Source organism: Panthera uncia, chromosome B1 (genome assembly GCF_023721935.1).
Source record: "Panthera uncia isolate 11264 chromosome B1, Puncia_PCG_1.0, whole genome shotgun sequence".
Lineage (NCBI taxonomy): Eukaryota > Metazoa > Chordata > Mammalia > Carnivora > Felidae > Panthera > Panthera uncia.
Window position 1 is genome coordinate 99,561,231 of NC_064811.1, and position 18,321 is coordinate 99,579,551.

The 18,321-nt window shown below is 39.2% G+C and overlaps 1 protein-coding gene and 1 long non-coding RNA gene across 3 annotated transcripts in view; one reads left to right on the forward strand and one right to left on the reverse strand.

Moving 5' to 3' along the window:
- PRDM5 (PR/SET domain 5) overlaps positions 1-18,321 on the reverse strand; it is a 114,022-nt gene that overhangs the window by 41,253 nt on the left and 54,448 nt on the right. Inside the window, exon 12 of the mRNA XM_049630048.1 lies at positions 7,848-7,933. Within this exon, the coding sequence (XP_049486005.1) occupies positions 7,848-7,933 (86 nt within the window). The remainder of the gene's footprint in view (positions 1-7,847; positions 7,934-18,321) is intronic.
- On the forward strand, positions 9,087-16,969 carry LOC125923077 (uncharacterized). Of its 2 annotated transcripts, XR_007457887.1 has the most exons (4): positions 9,087-9,402; positions 10,447-10,521; positions 15,697-15,866; positions 16,749-16,969. It is a non-coding gene; the product is annotated as an uncharacterized LOC125923077 (long non-coding RNA). The 2 variants fall into 2 exon arrangements; XR_007457886.1 differs by lacking the exon at positions 16,749-16,969 and having other exon boundaries at positions 15,697-15,870.

Genomic DNA, 18,321 nt, shown 5'->3' on the forward strand with positions numbered 1-18,321 from the left:
CTTGCCCTTAAAAGACCCCTTTCTGTTCTCAACCAAGGCTACAAAAATCCTATACAATGTTCCTGTAGCTGGGGAAATTCTTCTTGCCTCTTCCTCCTCTTAGTATCCACTTCTCACTCCTCCTCTTCACCTGTAATGAATTAACTCTTCTTTTTCCTTCAACATCAAGCTTACACTGCATCCACGTGATGCACCAGCTGGGTGCTCTGGTGATATTTTTATATAGTTTTCAAATTGCTACATTGGTATACCATCCCCAAAGCCTCCAGATAAATTCAGCAGTGCCTGATGCCCAGGGACTCTGAGACATCCCACTCCGTCTGGCCTTAGAGACCCAGGGTCTCAAGGCATGGTGGCAAAAGAAAGTGCAAAGTGCATGAGTTTGCTAAACCCACCAAAAAACCTGAACTACCAGAGGAGCTGGGATAGGAAGATTCATGAAGAAAATTAACAAAATATAAACAACATAAAAGACTTGCTGTTACTTTTAACCACTGGCAATTACTTGCATCTTCATATTTGTAAGAACTAATCTGGCTATTCCCACAAACAAGGCTAGAGAGACAGCTGTGATCTTGAAAGTTATGTAAGCTAACTGGGTTTCTAAGTGGTGTTCAAAAAGCAGACTTTCTGGAATAACTTTCTAATTTGTCCAGGTGCTTTCCGTGTTGAACATCACAAATGATGAAGTAAGATGTGAAACCTTCGGTAGTAAATAATTATAAAAATAATTCCTTTTGAACCTAATGTTGACAAAATGGATATTTATGAGAATGTGCCTTATCTCAGTGAGTGTTTTGGCTCTATGTGTCTAAGACAATAAAAACCCAAGGTCCATAACTGCAGATGATTTTTGTTCCTAAGTGTACTGTACTAACTTGCACTTGAGACATTACACATAAAGATATCTACCTCAGATATAGTTTAGGGTGGTCAAGAAGACCTTTTAGAAAAAGGACTATAGCGATAAGGAGGGGAGAGGTCTGCCAGTGTGCCTAGAGCATCTCTAAGCCTAAAACCCCTGGGAAAATGAATACTTCCTTTTGAGCTTGTTTCAACAAGCCTTGGTTTGAAGCCAAATTAAGGAATCCCTCCCACACCCACACAAAAGAAGTCTTGCTCCCCACAAGAGGTGGTCTCCTCCAACACCCAAGCAGAGGAAAAAGTCCAGGAACGGTAGGAGAGAAGGGAGATAAGGAGAGATACTTGGACAAGTGATGAGAAATGACTCCCAATGCACTGCCCTGTGGGAGGCCTGCCAAGCCCTTGCCCCGAGGCAGACTGACCTCTCCATAGCCTGGGAAACAGAACTGCTTTGTACAAACCTAACACAGTGGTCTATGCCACATGAGCCTGTAAATAGGGATGCTTCCCTAACTAAATGGAGGTGTTAACTAGTCAGGGAGTGTAAGATTTTCTGCTTTTATCAGCTTCCAGGCAGATAATTAATCTAGAGATATTACATACAAGAAGTTATCCCAACAGACCCAGACAGCTATGATAAATTATTGCTTTTAAAATGTGAAAAAAACACAAAGAACATCACTCCCACCCTAACAAGAAAAATAAAAAGAGCTGGATAATCTACATCATTGTTTTGAACCCAAGGTCATGGGACATTTTGTGAGCTTAGGTCACCAGACAAGCAGGTGAACTAAATGCCACAGAAGTGGAAGATAAGAACTGCTTCCCCTTTGCCTCAGCACAGAGGAAGTGACAGCTGTCACCTAAGTGAGTAGGAAGAAAACAAGTACAATGTTAAAGCGTTCTTAAAGGCCCATTGTGTGTTCTGGGGATAGCTCAGATTAGAATCATGGGGACCCAAGTACCTTAGAAGTCCACACCAATCACAGCTTCTTTTCCATTGGCTCCACCATGTGCTCATGAGAAAGATTAGGGGCAGGCCAGGACTTATCTGTGTTCTGGTCCTTGCATGATTACAAGGTGGTGATGGGCCACCACCAGGGAATAAGCACAACACCACCATGGCCACAGTCCCTTCTGATGCCGGAAACAAATGCCTCTTCTCTGCCATGTTTTGTATCTTATCTCTGTCAGGAGGCAAAGCCATCTGCTGCTGGGGCTGAGGCAGGAAACCCTGGTACACCCTGGTCTCAGGAAAGGGCTCTGTCTCTGGGGAAGAACGGAACCTTGCCCACACCCTGCACCCTGCACTGACTTAAAGGGGAGGTACTCTTGGACTTGCTTTTGCCCAAGGTCCGCAATGAGGTGCACAAGAGGTCTGCTGCTGTCGGAAGAGGAGCAGAAACCTCACTTATGCCCCAAACTTTCCACTGACACGAGGCCAAGTTCAGCCACCAGACCTTCTAGACCTGTGCTGTAAAAAATAACTTTCTGCGGTGACAGAATTATTTTATAGCTCTGCTGTTCAATACAGTAGCCACAAGCCACATGTCCTATTAATCACCTTTAATTTTTTTTTTTTTAATTTTTTTTTTCCAACGTTTTTTATTTATTTTTGGGACAGAGAGAGACAGAGCATGAACGGGGGAGGGGCAGAGAGAGAGAGGGAGACACAGAATCGGAAACAGGCTCCAGGCTCTGAGCCATCAGCCCAGAGCCTGACGCGGGGCTCGAACTCACGGACCGCGAGATCGTGACCTGGCTGAGGTCGGACGCTTAACCGACTGCGCCACCCAGGTGCCCCTCACCTTTAATTTTAATTAAACTACAATTCACTGTAGTTACAATTAATTGCAATTACATTTTATTTTATTTTTTATTTTAGAAACAGAGAGAGAGTGAGAGTGAGCAAGCATCAGTTGGGGAGGGGCAGAGGGAGAGAGAGAATCTTAAGCAGGCTCCACACTCAGTGCAGAGCCCAACATGGGGCTCGATCCCAGAACCCTGGAATCATGACCTGAGCCAAAATCAAGAGTTGGATGCTCCACTGACTGATTCACCCAGGTGTCCCTACAATTACATTTTAAATAGCCAATGTAGCTAGTGCCCAGGTCACTGCAGCTCTAGACCTGAACTAAGGCAGAAGCAGAAGTTGCCCACCACTCGGTAAGAGCAGGAATGCTGAGAAAGCTGTATCTCAGAAGCTCAGGTGCATAGCACCTGCCTCATCCTAAAGCTAGAGGAAGAGAGGCAAGAGTCCTCTGCCCCACTCACATCTCATGCTGAGTAACAAGCACCAGCAGATTACAACCAGTAGAGGTGCAAAGGCGGAGAGGAAGAGAGGGAGAGACAGGGAGAGAAGGTGACCTCTTCTGTGGCAAAGGCATACGGGGTCTGTCAGCAGAGTAGAATTACTGCAGAAAACTCCTGACCATCCAGACCATCCACTAAGAACATGGAAACAGCAGCCCACCATGGGAGGAGCTTAAAAGCTATGGTAACTATAGCAACAAGAGACCCAAAATTAGTTCAACTCTTGACTAGATTACCTCAATCCCTCACATTAATGATCTGTCTGAAAAAGAGGTGTGCCTATTCCCAGGTATAAATAATATTTACATTGGTCTTTACTATTCTTTTACACACAGTAATAGGCACTGAATCAAAATTTTGTGTGACACACAAAAAGCAACCCCCCTAAACCCATTATCAACAGACAGAATAGGCAACACAGCAAGATTGAAAGATGGTCCAGATGGTGAACTGATCAGATAATTTAAAATAACTATAATTAATATTTTAAGAATCCAGTGAAAAGGTGGACAACATGTACAAACAAATGGGCAACTTTAACAGAGACATGGAAATGACTTTTTAAAAGCCAAATGGAAATATTGGAAGTGAAAAACATGATATCAAAGATTAACTCCTTTGGAGCACCTCGGTTAAGCTTCTGACTTTGGCTCAGGTCATGATCTCATGGTTTGTGGGTTCGAGCCCTGCACTGGGCTCTGTGCTGACAGCTCAGGGACTGGAGTCTGCTTAAGATTCTGTGTCTCCCTCTCTCTGCCCCTCTCCCGCTCATGCTCTGTCTCTCTCTGTCTCTCAAAAAGAAATAAACATTAAAAAGTAAACAAATAAAAGATGAACTTTTATTTCAATAGGCAGACTGGGGACAACAGAGGAAAGATTCAGTGGAACTGAAAATATCTGAACGGAAAATAGAAACACAAAGACAAGAAGAAAAACACTGTGATCTGTGATCAAAAAGCAAAAAGCAAACCTAGCAAAACAAAAACAGAAGAGAACTACCAAGAGCTATGGGACAACATCAAACAATCTAACATATATACTTGACATCCCTTAAGAAAAAGAAAGAAAGAAAGGGACCAAAGAAATAATAATAATAAAAAATAGCTGATAATTTTTCCAAAATGTAACTATTAATAACAAATATAGATACAAGCAGGATGGATACATCCAGCACAACAGAGTGTAAGTGCTGAAAACCAAAAATAAGGAGAATATACAATATATTGGAGGAAATGGATGAAAAGAAATCAAAAAAGGAAATTAAGTCTTGGACTTAAGCTGTGGCCTCTCCATAAGAGACCAATGACTGTTTAGCCTTTTAGTAAAATGTGGATTGTAGCAAAGCTGTCTCCCACACTTGTAGCCCTTACTGGACCATATAAACAATACTTGAGTGAAAGGATTTTGTGTTCCTTCACGAAGGCATCCATGCAGTAACCACAGAATATAAATCTGAGGATGCAGGCATGGCATGGCATTTTGTGCAGACTCACCAAAACTTCTCAAAGACGTAGCCTGCTGAATAATATAGTTTTTGTTGTAGCGGAATTAAAATTATCTTTTGAAATAAGTCAAAAATGCCTGGAATTAGAGCTATCTGACTACCAAACGTAATGGGAGTACAAAACTGAAACTGAAATGTGTTATGGACCAAATGTAATGATATCATCTTTGCATTTGTTCCTATAAAACCCCAATAAGACTGGGAAAATAAAGACTTGCACAGCTTGCTCCTCTACAACTGTTTTTAAAAGTATCTTTTGGTTTTTGATATTAATTAGATTGCCTCAGCAGATAATCTTAGCTTTTGGAAAGTTGTGCTAATATGCAGAGGATATCTGTATCTATTTAATGCTTAGGAAATACAATTTCAAAACTAAAGCTGCCTGTTATAAAACACAAATAATGCATGAAAAAGAATTTAAAGAAGAGTTTGAGGCAAAACCTGAAAGGCTCGTATCTATTTAGCCTGTTCTTTGGGGTACTCTACTGTTAGTAGGGAATACTGTCTAAAATCCTGGGTGCTTCTGTTTGAGGCACTGTCGGGTGTTCCCTTAATCAAAGGGTCGGATTTGTTTTCTTTTTCTGCAGTTAGTGCTTGAGAGCTGCTAGAAGGTACCACCTGCACCTGGACACCTTGAGGCAGTTTCAGGATCCTAGAGTCAAGGCTCAAATATTCAAATGAACATGAGGCTTTTAAATTTGGGGTCATTACTGCAGTTTGTTTAGTTTAAAAATATATGGAAAGTACACTAGTCAGTAGAATGAAAATAGTTAAGCAAATAAAAGGCAAATGTGTGTAGTAGGTAAGGGGGTGGTCTCTGTAGCCAATCTGTTTGCGTTCCCATCTCAGCTCTGATACTTACTTGCTTGTGCCTCAGTTTCTCATTTTTTAAAAAGGAACCATAATAATACCTACCTTAAAAAGCCCTAAAAATTTTTTTAAATTTACTAACAAATTGTTATGAGCTCTTAATAAACAAATTGTTATGAGGCTTCTTAAATGAATTAATGTGAAGGCCCAGACTAGTACCTGGCATGTGATTGGTGGTCTTTGTATTTATTATAATTATTTCTATTAGTGTCATTAATAAACTTTATATTAAAACAAAGTAAAAATGGATTAGTTGAATTGGAAATATCATACTTTCTTGAAAAACCCAAAAGACTTTTTTTTTCCTGCTGTGACTTAAACAGACTCTTCTGTGGTATAATCGTGTTTATTGTGGGTCATCATGTGGAATAATATAATATGTTCCCATAATGCCCAGAATTGGTTAACGTCACCAGTTTTGATGAGAGGGACCAGGATTCCTTTGCTGGTATACCGGCATCTTTAAAACACATTATTAACACTACTATAAAAACTATACACATATAAGATAATTTCCTAAACTGAACTAAAAACAACTTAAATATCTTTAATAGTACTAATTGTAAAAAAAAAAACATTTTGACTATGCACATTTAAGTCATATTATGAGCAGTCATATTTGCCTCATCCTTTATTGTTTACGAAGTAATTGTATATTCCATAAGTACTCCAATTACTAATATTCATATAATATAAATATGATGTTATAAACCAGAACAAGAAACCCGCTATGGATTTGCTTTAATGAGTAGAGAAACTGCCCGTGTCCTCCACCAGAAAGACAAGAAGAGTTATTTTCTTAATAGGACCTCAGAGGGTATCTTTTATGGCCTACAGAACTGGAATGGAAGGCTAGAATATTATTATACTGGAAAGGATTTTATTATTATGTGTTTTCTCTAAAGTTTTTGTTTTATAGTTAAGGTAAAAAGTGAAATCCAGGAAAGGCCTAAATTAGAATTGCTCTTAGGGGATTAAGCATGTCCTTAAAAGCTGGAAAAATATGTCATTTATATACAAACCATAAGCACTGTTAAAAGGCCAGACCAAAAAAGAACAGCATAAGAAATAATGCAGTGACAAGACAGGTACAGCAAAATCCAGAACTATTTAAAACATCAAATTTCCAAGTGGAAAGTTCATAGAAAGTATCTATCTGTGCCCTAAACAGAATAGTGAGCTAAGAAATGTAGCTGGATACAGGGTGAGCTGTTCATGGTCTTTAATATGGCAGGTGACTTAGATGCTTGAGTTTGGGGAGCCATATGTAACAGAATGAACAGTCCAGAGAGAGGTGTTGACAAGCAAAAGAACACAGGGCACCCTTGGAAAAGATTGGAAGGCAGCACCAGGCACACCCTGTGAAGCAGCGAGTTGTCCTTTCCAGTTTTCAGCCCCTACCAATAACTCACATTATTTTCAACATCTTTCTTGCAAATGTACTTGCTCATATGTATTAATTAGTGGTCACAGACTTACAGACAAGCCTCTAATTCAAGAATGTTCTTGTTACTGGCAAATGCTCTGCAAGATAGCATCTTTTATACTTTTTAGTATTAAAATGTTGCTATCTATTTATTTGGCACTTTGCAAATTATAACTCCTATTCCTCCTAAACACATTCACAACTCAAAGAATGGGGAAACTTTTGGAGTTTGGACTTTTGTTTCTTTCATTGTTTTTTCTTTTAAAAAAAGTGTATCCCCAAATGTCCATCATAAATATAAACATATAATTTCAGATACATCACTTTTATTTTTTTATGTAAAGTTAAATAACTTTTTTAAATTAAAAAAAATTTTTTTGGGAGAGAGAGAGACAGAGAGTGGGGGAAGGACAGAGGAAGAGGGAGACAGAGAATCTGAAGCAGGCTCCAGGCTCTGAGCTGTCAGCACAGAGCCCGATGTGGGGCTCAAACTCACAAACTGTGAGATCATGACCTGAGCTGAAGTTGGAGGCTTAACTGACTGAGCCACCCATGCATCACTAAATATCTTCCTTTTTAAAAACAAGTATAGGGGGCGCCTGGGTGGCTCTGTTAGTTGAGCGTCAGACTTCGGCTCAGGTCATGATCTCGCAGTTTATGAGTTCGAGCCCCGCGTCGGACTCTATGCTGACTGCTCAGAGCCTGGAGCCTGCTTCGGATTCTGTGTCTCCCTCTCTCTCTGCCCCTTCCCTATTCATACTCTGTCTCTCTCTGTCTCTCAAAAATGAATCAATGTTAAAAAAAATTAAAAAAATAAAAACAAGTATAGTTTTTTATACTAAATATTAATGAGTTGAAATATAATCTTACCCTGGTATGGGTACGAATATGCATCTTCAGTCCATCATTTTTACTGAATCCTTTTTCACAGTAAGGGCATTGATAGGGCCGCTCACCTGCAAACAGAGGAAGTCTCCAGGTCAGAAAAAAGTAAGGTAGCAAAGCACTGTGCCATTTGGTAGGCCCTGCACTACCAAAAAAGAGGCTCCACATGCAGCTGAGCCAACACACGGTGGGCAGTTCAGGGCAATGGACTGTGTCTTCCCCTTGTGCACGGAGGGACTGAGCCCAGAGCACTTCAGTATTTAAACATTTGCCAACATCAGGCTTGTGGCATGTTCCTTTTAATACGTGAGTCCAAGTTAAATCTCCTGATTTTATGCTGGGCTCAATCTCATGAACTGTGAGATCATAACTTGAGCCAAAATCCAGAGTCAGACAGTTAACCCACTGAGCCACCCAGGTGCCCTGATTCTTTGTTTAAAAAAATTTTTTTTAATGTTTATTTATTTTTGAGAGAGACAGAGCACGAGCAGGGGGAGGAGAGGGAGAGGAGGACACAGAATCTGAATCTGAGCTGTCAGCACAGAGTCCGACGTGGGGCTCAAACCCACAAACCACAAGATCATGACCTGAACCGAAGTCGGAGCTTAACCAACTGAGCCACCCAGGCGCCCCCTTGATTCTTTGGTTTTAAAAAGAGATTTCATATTCTATATCAGTTGGGGGTGATGAGTTTCAAAAGAATTTCACAAATTGGTAATATGTTAAGTAGAACCACTGGTAGTTCAATAACTGATCCATACTCGCTGAGATTACTGAGTACCTTCCATCTAGAGGTTATTATTTAGAAAACAGGCAAACCATTTTTAAAAAAACAAGTGAACATACACAACACATTAAAAGAAATTTTACTGTGAGATGACAAAATGTGACAAAATTTAGTCTCCAGGACAAATCTGAAGCTACCCTCTAGTCAAAGCCTAATTATTTAGAAAGAACAGTAACTCAGAATCACTATTTATTCTTTATTCTCTCATTTAACAATGCACTTACATGGCAGGATGCCAGACCCTGCAATCAAAGAAGGACACACTAAAATGTTTGCCTTCAGCATATGTAAAACTTCCATGTCTTCCCTTTCCCTCAGAGACAGGTCTTTCCTTTCATAAGCAGCATATGTTAGTCCTTTACTTGCTCATGTCCCATTTGAGTCTCACTCTTGTTCCATCTGGGTATCACTCGCATTATTCCAGCAAACTCCCCTGTGTGGTCAAAAATGAACTCCCTGTTGCTCCAATGGTCACTTTTCATCACAGTCTTTCTGACCTTCCCATTGCGTCTGACACTGCTTCATGAGATGGCAGCGACAACGTTGAGTTGCAAGGCCCCTGTGACACATGGGGCCTTGCTCCGCCTAAGTACTGTGTGTTTTCAGCAGTAACATCACGTAGACGTGAATGTAGCAGAGCCTCCAGTGAAGCCTCGTTTTCCCAGCCTCCCACCGGGAAGGAGCACCCAGGACTCTCCCTTTGAATTGGGCACTCTAACATGATGGCAACCTCCCAAAATGGAAAAAAAAAAGGTAAATAAAAGTAACAACAGCCGTACAAACAGAAACAGTACTCTTTAAAGAACTATCCAGACTTTTCAACTTCTTTTGTGAGACAAAAATCAACCTTTCCACTAGGGAAGCAGACCTGGAATTTTTGACCTTATTATAATCATGACCCCTAGGAAGGTGTGGCTCTTCACTGTCAGAAGAATAAAGGCATAGAGTCCAATTTATTTGAAAAACTATGAAAATAGAATCTTATTTTAACACTGAACTTATAACACGTTTTTATCTTAATTCAGATCTCTCTGTGGAGCCCCAGTCTTGAGAGAGTCATACATCAACCAGGTATCTTTATTTGGATACCCCACAAATAACTCCAATTTGGCATTCTGAATTCATGTCTTCAACTTCTAATCCTATGTGCTCTGCATCTCCTGCCCTGATTAGTGACACCACACTCATCCAGTTACCAAATAGGAAGCTTAGCCCTCCAACGTACTTCCTTTTATTCACTGTCCCCTATATCCAGTACCTAAGTCATACTGATTGTACTTCTCTGATATTTCTGTAATGCTTCTCCTGGATGATGATGAAAAAAATGAAAATGAATTAATAATAGTAGCAGTAGTAACAGCATCAGCAGTAGTGGAAGGAGTAGTAGCTACAACTGCCATTTATTGATTTCTTGACCATTTAACCTTTACCATGCATACCCCTCCCCCCTTGCAAAAAAAGAACTGAAGAATACAGAATAACACAGCAAAATGCTAATGCTGACAGTGGTAACTCCTGCATCATAGAATTCCAGATAATTTTTTTTATTTCCTTCTTATAAAGTATGAAAAGCAAAGCAGTCTTTTAGATTTTTCAAAGTCTGTTTTACTTTAGTGATAGGTAATGAAGAATGCTAAAATGTTTCTTATTTGTTAACAAATCAACCAACAAATCAAATCTAGATTACAAATAAAGCATGATAAAAACAGTAAGTAGTTTACACTTTCAAAAAGTCATTTCAAAATTCTTCTCACAAGCCTAAGATAATTTAATATTCATGGTATTCTCTTTGTTTAGCTTTAGGTGTCTTCTCACTCTCCAAATACCAACAGAATATCCAGCAAACAAAAATCAAAGACTTGTAGTCATCAGGTAAATTAAATGTTAATTAAGCCTAATGTAACATACCACATTACTATTTTTTTTCTTAATAGCTAAAATTGATTAAGCAAAAAAAGAGATAAAGAAATTCTAGAGAATGGAGCAAAACAAATCCATTCTTTACATTACCTAGAGTCATAATATAGAAATTTCCTCTATAGACATGAAAATGTTAACTTCTGTTAGAAGGATAGATTTTCTCCTTTTTTTAGAATCTGATTGTCCTGAATTTGAATAATACTTGTCCTCTTTCTATATAACTCTGGGGAGGTTATTCAACCTCACTGAACCTCTGAAAAATGGGATAAATTGTATCTATCTCATAGGGACAGTGACCATGTATTCAGGTTTGCCTAAGGCAATTTCAGTCTATGCTGCTTATCCCAGATTAATGATTAACACTACTCCCTTCACTTTCACCAGTGTCCCAATTAGGACAATAAAAATACATGGTTAACTATTACAGATTGAACTGTGCCTCTCCTCCAATTCATATGTTGAAGTTTTAACCCCCATTACCTCAAAATGTGTCCTTGCAAATGTTATTTGAGTAGCGTAGATCCCTAATCTATATACAAGAAGATGGTCATGCAAAGACACACACAAGGAGTACTCCCTGTGAAGAGTCCAGTGATGTGGCCACAAGACAAAGAACTACCAGAAGCCAAGAGAAAGATCTCAAACAGGTCCTTTCTTAGTGCCAGAGGGAGCTGGCCCTGATGACACCTTGATCTTAGACTTCTAGCCTTCAGAACTGTGCAACAACAAATTGTTTAAACTACTCAGTTTGTGGTACTTTGTTACAACAGTCCTAGCAAACGAATACAGTCACTGGACTCATAAGGTTAGCAAATTTTTATAGTTTTTTAAAAAGTTTATTTATTTTTGAGAGACAGCATGAGCAAGGGAGGGACAGAGACAGAAGGAGAGAGAGAGAATCCCAAACAGGCTCTGAGCTGACAGTACAGAGCCTGATGTGGAGCTCAACTCACAAAACCACAAGGTCATGACCTGAGCTGAAACTGAGACTCTGACACTTAACCAACTGAGCCACTCAGGTGCCCATTAACATTTTTTTAATGTTTATTTATTTTTTAGAGAGAGAGAAAGCGGGGGAGGGCAGAAAGACAAGGAGACACAAAATTCGAAGCAGGCTCCAGGCTCCGTGCTGTCAGCACAGAGCCCAATATAGGGCTTGAACTCATGAGCCATGAGATCATGACCTGAGCTGAAGTTGGACGCTTAACCAACTGAGCCAACCAGGTGCCTAATTTTGGCAATTACTATCTTTACTGATGTCTCTCTGTGCTGCACATGAGGCATATGTAAACTGCCCAGAAGAAGAGAAACTGGTACCTCCAGAGGACTGAATTTCTGCTCCGTTCCTACTCCAACCCTGAGATCCAGTGATAATGAGCTGATATGTTTGGGAAATTTGGGTAAGTCCAATTCCACTCATTCATTGTAATATCCCAGAACAGAACTCTAATCTTAAAGGATGTCACTGGGTAAATGGCTTTGATGAATAGAATTCATTTGAAATCTAGCCTGCGTGATTTGCAAATCAGCTTACACTCTACATTAAACTGCTACCCTCTCTATGCATTTGTTTGGAGCATCTTTAAGGCAATCAAGCCCTTACGACTCTGAGGACAAAGCCATCTGTGGTCCCGCACAATCTGCAGCTGAAGGTGACCTGTACAAGTGAACATGCTAATAACTATTAAAGTCATTTGCCTAATTTTCATTTTTAAAGGAAGCTGTTATTCTTAGTTGGTTTTTTTTACATTATGCATATGATACTTTCCTTCATTATTTCAAATTATTGTGATGCATATGTCTCTAGGAAATATTTTTATCTATACATTAGATTATTCTGGAGTAAACAGGAACTAATCTTCAATTTGAGTTAACCCTGAGAATATAAATCTTTCTTTTTTATTTGAGAGAGAGAGAGAGAGAGAGAGAGAGAGAGAAAGCCTGTGTACGTGAGCTGGGGAGGAGGGCAGAGGGAAAAAGAGAGAGAGAGAAATTTTTTTAATATTTATTTATTTTTGGGTGAGCTCAAGTGGGGGACAGGGACAGAGAGAAAGCGACAGAGGATCTGAAGTGGGCTCTGCGCTGACAGGCTGACTGCAGTGAGCCTGATGCGGGGCTTGAACTCATGAACTGCAGGATCATGACCTGAGCCAAAGTCGGAGGCTCAACCGACTGAGCCGTTACATATGCCATTACGTATCATAATGTGGCTAGTATTTATGTTAATTAGGGTTAGAGTTTCTAAAGTTATTGACAAAAACTCTGCTCCTTGCAATAGCAGTTAACATTAACCAGATTTTTCTGGCTGGTAAATTCAAGCATTCTTTTAGTTATCAAAGCTCATCAGGAAAAAGTAGAGGGCAAGTCAGGAATGTGTGTTATGTCTCAAAGCAGGTCCCAAGTTAATGCAAATACTAACATAATATTAAGCTGCATACTGAGAACCACCTTCAACATTCAGAAGGGAAATACAATACTGGAAAATATCTATGAGATTTAGCTACCGACAGCCAAATTTAATGACCACAGCAGCACAAATAATATTGACATGTACATAAAGGCAAAATATTTTTCACTTAACTAAGGAAAATAGATAAATTCTTTTAATTTGCTTCTTTCTTAAAATTATATTCTGACACTATAGTCTTAAAATCCACCTGTGTTTTCTTCAAACATATCAAGGAACAAACAGAAGCATGGTGGCAATTGTAAACGGTTGATTTCAAGTTGATTTTCAAAATGCCACAAAGTGGATACTGAATGAAGCTAATTTAGTCATGCATTAAATATTTCTTGAGCACATAACATCTTCTAGTTACTATCCTGGGCTTTGGGAATGCAATTGTAAATAGTCACAAAGTCACTGCCTTTTCAATTTTACTAGTGTACTGAAAAGACAAGAAAAAGTAAAGAAAAAACAAAATGATTTCAGATATTGATAAATTATATGAAGAAAATAGGTTTCAAAAAACAGAGATAGGTTTTAAGAAGACCTCTGTGGGAATGGGGAGAAGGACTGAGCCAACTTTGTTACAAAAGGCAAAAGAAGTGAATGAATGCCAATGTCAATCCTTGATGCCAATTTCACATGATTGAAGCACACTATTTTTTTAACTCTTCATATTTGAATTAGAACTATTTAAGGGGGGCCTGGGTGGCTCAGTTGGTTGGGCACTGGGCTTCAGCTCAGGTCATGATTTTGCAAGTTCGAGCCCCATGTCGGGCTCTGTGCTGGCAGCTCAGAGCCTGGAGCTGCTTGGGATTCTGTGTCTGCCTCTCTCTCTGCCCCTCCCCCAGTCATGCTCTGTCTGTGTCTGTCTGTCTGTCTCTCTCTCTCCAAAGTAAATAAACATTAAAAAAAAGAAGTATTTAAGCTTACTGAACTTGAAGTAAGTGCCTCCAAATTCTCATAGCTGGCCCACCTAAGATTGAAATAGCTTAAGTATTTGAAATGTGCAGGGAGGAGGGTAGAGAATGTTCAGAAAAGAGCTGCAGAAAATTGGAGAGGGCCTTCTTTTTTTTTTTTAATGTTTTATTTATTTTTGAGGTAGAGAGAGGCAGAGCATGAACAGGGGAGGGGCAGAGAGAGAGGGAGACACAGAATCTGAAGCAGGCTCCAGGCTCTGAGCTGTCAGCACAGAGCCTGACGCGGGGCTCAAACTTACAGACCGCAAGATCATGACCTGAGCCGAAGTCAGACGCTCAACTGACTGAGCCACCCAGGCACCCCGGAGAGGGCCTTCTTGATGCAGCTAGTGGTAACAAGAGGGGACAGGTGGATGCCACATGGAGCACCTTATCAGAGTCTAGCCTAGTCCTCAAACAAGTTACCTTGAGTCTTTGAAGAAGAAAATGCACAATGACCACAACCATCCTCTGGTAAAAATAGCTAAAAACAGGAAAAATCAGATTCTGGTTTAATATATGCCATTAGGATTATAATTTATTGACATTACCGTATGGAATGTAATTTTAATTAAAGACATCAGAACTCTAGACCTCACCAAAGGATTAACATATTAATATTAAAACAGAATCCTCAAATGTGTGAAGGTAGTGCAGGTTAGCATGTATCTTCATGACAAAAGGACCCTAAAGCCACAACATCACTGACCATCCATCTATTGTTCCACAACCAGCCTCAAAGTCCAACGTCTTAGAAACCTTGATATTCTCAAATTAGCCCCTGGATTTAAGAAATAAATTTGGCCACTCTATAAAAGGGATCTGCAATCAAATTTTATTTCAGGCTACTAAACACACTGCAACACATTTAGCAATAATGACCATGACCAACCTTGAAGATTAAAAAGTGTTAAAATGATAACTTTCATGTTCTGTATATTTTACCACAATTTAAAAACAGAAATGTAAAGCCAATGAGCCCTATGCTGTGGAAGATTTTAAGCAGCAGAAAAGCTTAATATATAATGCATTCATTTTAAGAGATTTTGATTAAAATACAAGATTATTTTCTGAAAATATTTTAATAATTTTAACTTTTATTTTGTCAATATAATTAAAACCTATGAGACTTCAGAGACCTCTCATAAGTTTCTAAAGAGATGAAAAGATGAATACACACAGACAACATAATTTAAGATAAAATAAAGTTAAACTCCCACTTTCAATGAATTCAAATGAAATAATGTTTAAATAATTGGATTAAATAACACAACGATTTGGGGGCCATAGTTTTACTTTTCACTTTGAGTTTTCCAACAAACAATCAATTTTGGAGAGGGCAAATTTCAACTGAAAAAGCAAAACTTAAAAGTGTATGCAAAATATAAGTTCTATATGGGAATTCTTTGGAGCTTTAAATTTGTTTTCCACAAATATCATGAGACTATCTTGTTTTGCTTTTGTGGACTAAGGGCATTGTTGTAAGACATCAAAGTGACTCATTCTAAATAAAAATTAAATAAAAAATGTAATTGCACAAGCACCACCCAATCACTTTTCCAATTCCACCATTCCAAACCCCTCAATTTATGGAGCATCTAATAAACTAAAAGTACACCACAGAGAGAAGTGAAATGTTACCCTGACAGATGGGAGTAACTGAAGTTCATTCTTGGCACTTTTCTATTAATTGAAATACTTCTTTTTTTTTTTTTCCTGCAGCAGAAAGAGCCATGAAACCCCACTGACCTCACTGAACCCCACGTTGTTATGCTTGGAATGCTCCTATTAATCAGATCCCAAAATCTCACTTGATCTGAAGAAGTTAAGCCCAAGGACACCCTCTCTGAAAGAAAGACATCAAAAATCTGAACTTGACATCTTCTCCTTGAGTAATTCAACTTTTATTTATTTTCTTTTTGGAATATTTATTCCCAACCAGAGAGAGCACTGTGGTTTTTTTTTTTTTTTAATGTTTGTTTATTTTTGAGAAAGAGAGAGAGAGAGAGAGAGCAAGCAGGGGAGGGGCAGAGAGAGAGAGGGAGACACAAAATCTTAAGCAGGCTCCAGGCTCCGAGCTGTCAGCACAGAGCCTGATGTGGGCTCAAACTCACAAACTGCAAGATCATGACCTGAGCCAAAGTCAGAGGCTTAACCAACGGAGCCATCCACGCACCTTGTATTTCAACTTTTAAAAGTTTGAACAGTTTACTATTAGAAGGAAATTTCTTCTAATTTGCTAATTAGAAGAAATTAGTAACTTCTAATAGTTACTATTAGAAGGGCAATAAAATATAAAAATCAAAATTAATGAATGAGGAAACATTCATTAACTGAATGAATCAAAATTCAAAATTTTTGCCATCTGAATCAAAACAAACCAATTTTTTAATGCAATTTCTATGAATGGAGCTAAGAAAAAGCAAAAGATGCATTCTTTTCCTGAGTATAGTTACAGTGTCCATCCCTCATTTCTAAAGAGATGCCAAATCAAATGAGGTGAGGTTCATAGAGGAACAGAAAAATAGGAGAGCCATGTGCTCACTAATTTTCTAATCTCAAATAAAAAGCCACAACTATTTATGGGTTGAAGGCAATATAAAAACTGCGTTTTACAGATGCAAACAAAATAGAACATGAGAGGCAGAATAAAAAAAAGACAAGAGTTCATGAAGATGTAGCTAGGAAAAGAAAGTAAAAGACTCCCTAGTGAAGATGCTCTGACTTCAGCCAACCAGGTGTATACATGACATGATCACATGTGATGTCTGAAGGGAGCGCGACACCTTCACAAAGTCCTTCACGTGAGCGCTGACAGAAGCAAAGGCAAATGTCGCACAAACAGGAGAAACATCTGAACAATCCAGACACGGGCAAAGTTTTAAAAACTCTGACCAAGAAAGAACAATTCCTACACGAGTTCTCCCAACTACTGTATGAAGGGACACTTTAAGGCAGGTAAGTAGACAAAGGGAAGGTAATTACTGATTTGGTTTTGTTCGTAGGGAGTCAGACTTCGTTGGGAAAACTAAGAATTTCACCCAGCAGTTTCCCATATTTAGGAATCTCCACCGGAAACGTTATTTAGCCCAGTATTTATGAGCATAGTTTGTGAACAGAGGTCCTGGAGTGATGAAGTAGTCAAACCTCAGGAGCCTGCACACAGAGGGTCTACCTACTAACAGTGCCAGTGAGCAAGAATCAAGAGTATATAACTCTGAACAGCAAGAAACTGTGAAAATGATTCTCCTTACCCCCAAACCAGAAAAGGAATAAAACCTTCCCCAGCCCCAAGGCACACTTCGGAGTTGCAGGAAAACAACACACAGAGAAGCTGTTCTCAGGGGAGAAAGTGGTAGCAATGGTAGAAGAAAGTGTATATCAGAGGAAACAAATCTCTTATAGTTTTCCTAAACTAAAGGAAAATGTCGGTGCCCCAAATTGGATACAGGTCGCTATTCATATTATGTAGAAATGTACTAACAGATAAAGCTGTTGAGATACAGTTGATGAAAACTGTTGTCTGGGTCACTTCCATTATATCAAATAATACAATCAAAAGATCCAAGTATACCAAAAAAAATGGAAGAGATGATAAAAAGAGAGGTACCAAACAATGGTACATTTTAAAAAGTTTACTTATTTACGTATTGAGAGAGAAAGAGACAGCATGAGCAGGGGAGGGGCAGAGAAAGAGGGACAGAGGATCCCAAGCAGGCTCTGTGCTAGCACAGAGCCCAACACGGGGCTCGAACATATGAACTGTGAGATCATGACCTGAGCTGAAAGAGTCAGACACTTGGGGCGCCTGGGTGGCTCAGTCGGTTAGACGTCCGACTTTGGCTCAGGTCATGTTCTCGAGGTTTGTGGTTTGAGCCCAGCGTCGGTCTCTGTGCTGACAGCTGGGAGCCTAGAACCTGCTTTAGATTCTGTGTCTCCCTCTCTCGCTGTCTCTCCCCCACTCACACTCTGTCTCTGTGTCTCTCAAAAAAAATTAAAAAAAAAAAAAGGCAGATGTTTAACTGACTGGGCCACCAAGGTGCCTCAACAGTGGTACATTTCAAATCATCCCTATTTTTGGAGTCATTGTGACTACATTACTAATCCAGTTGATGACTGTTCATGATGCCACATTCCAAGACCAGTGTTACGCCCTCATTCTTCCCTCTGTGCCTCATATCCACCCGATGACAAATCCCGACATAAGCACTATAGTTTTTGCATTAGAAACTAGGGCCTTTGAAATGTTTGAAAAAATTTTTAAAAAAGGTTATAATACTACCAATGAAAATGAAAATGAATATTTCTCCCTTTCTTTTAAGCTGTTATATATGCTTATCACTAACT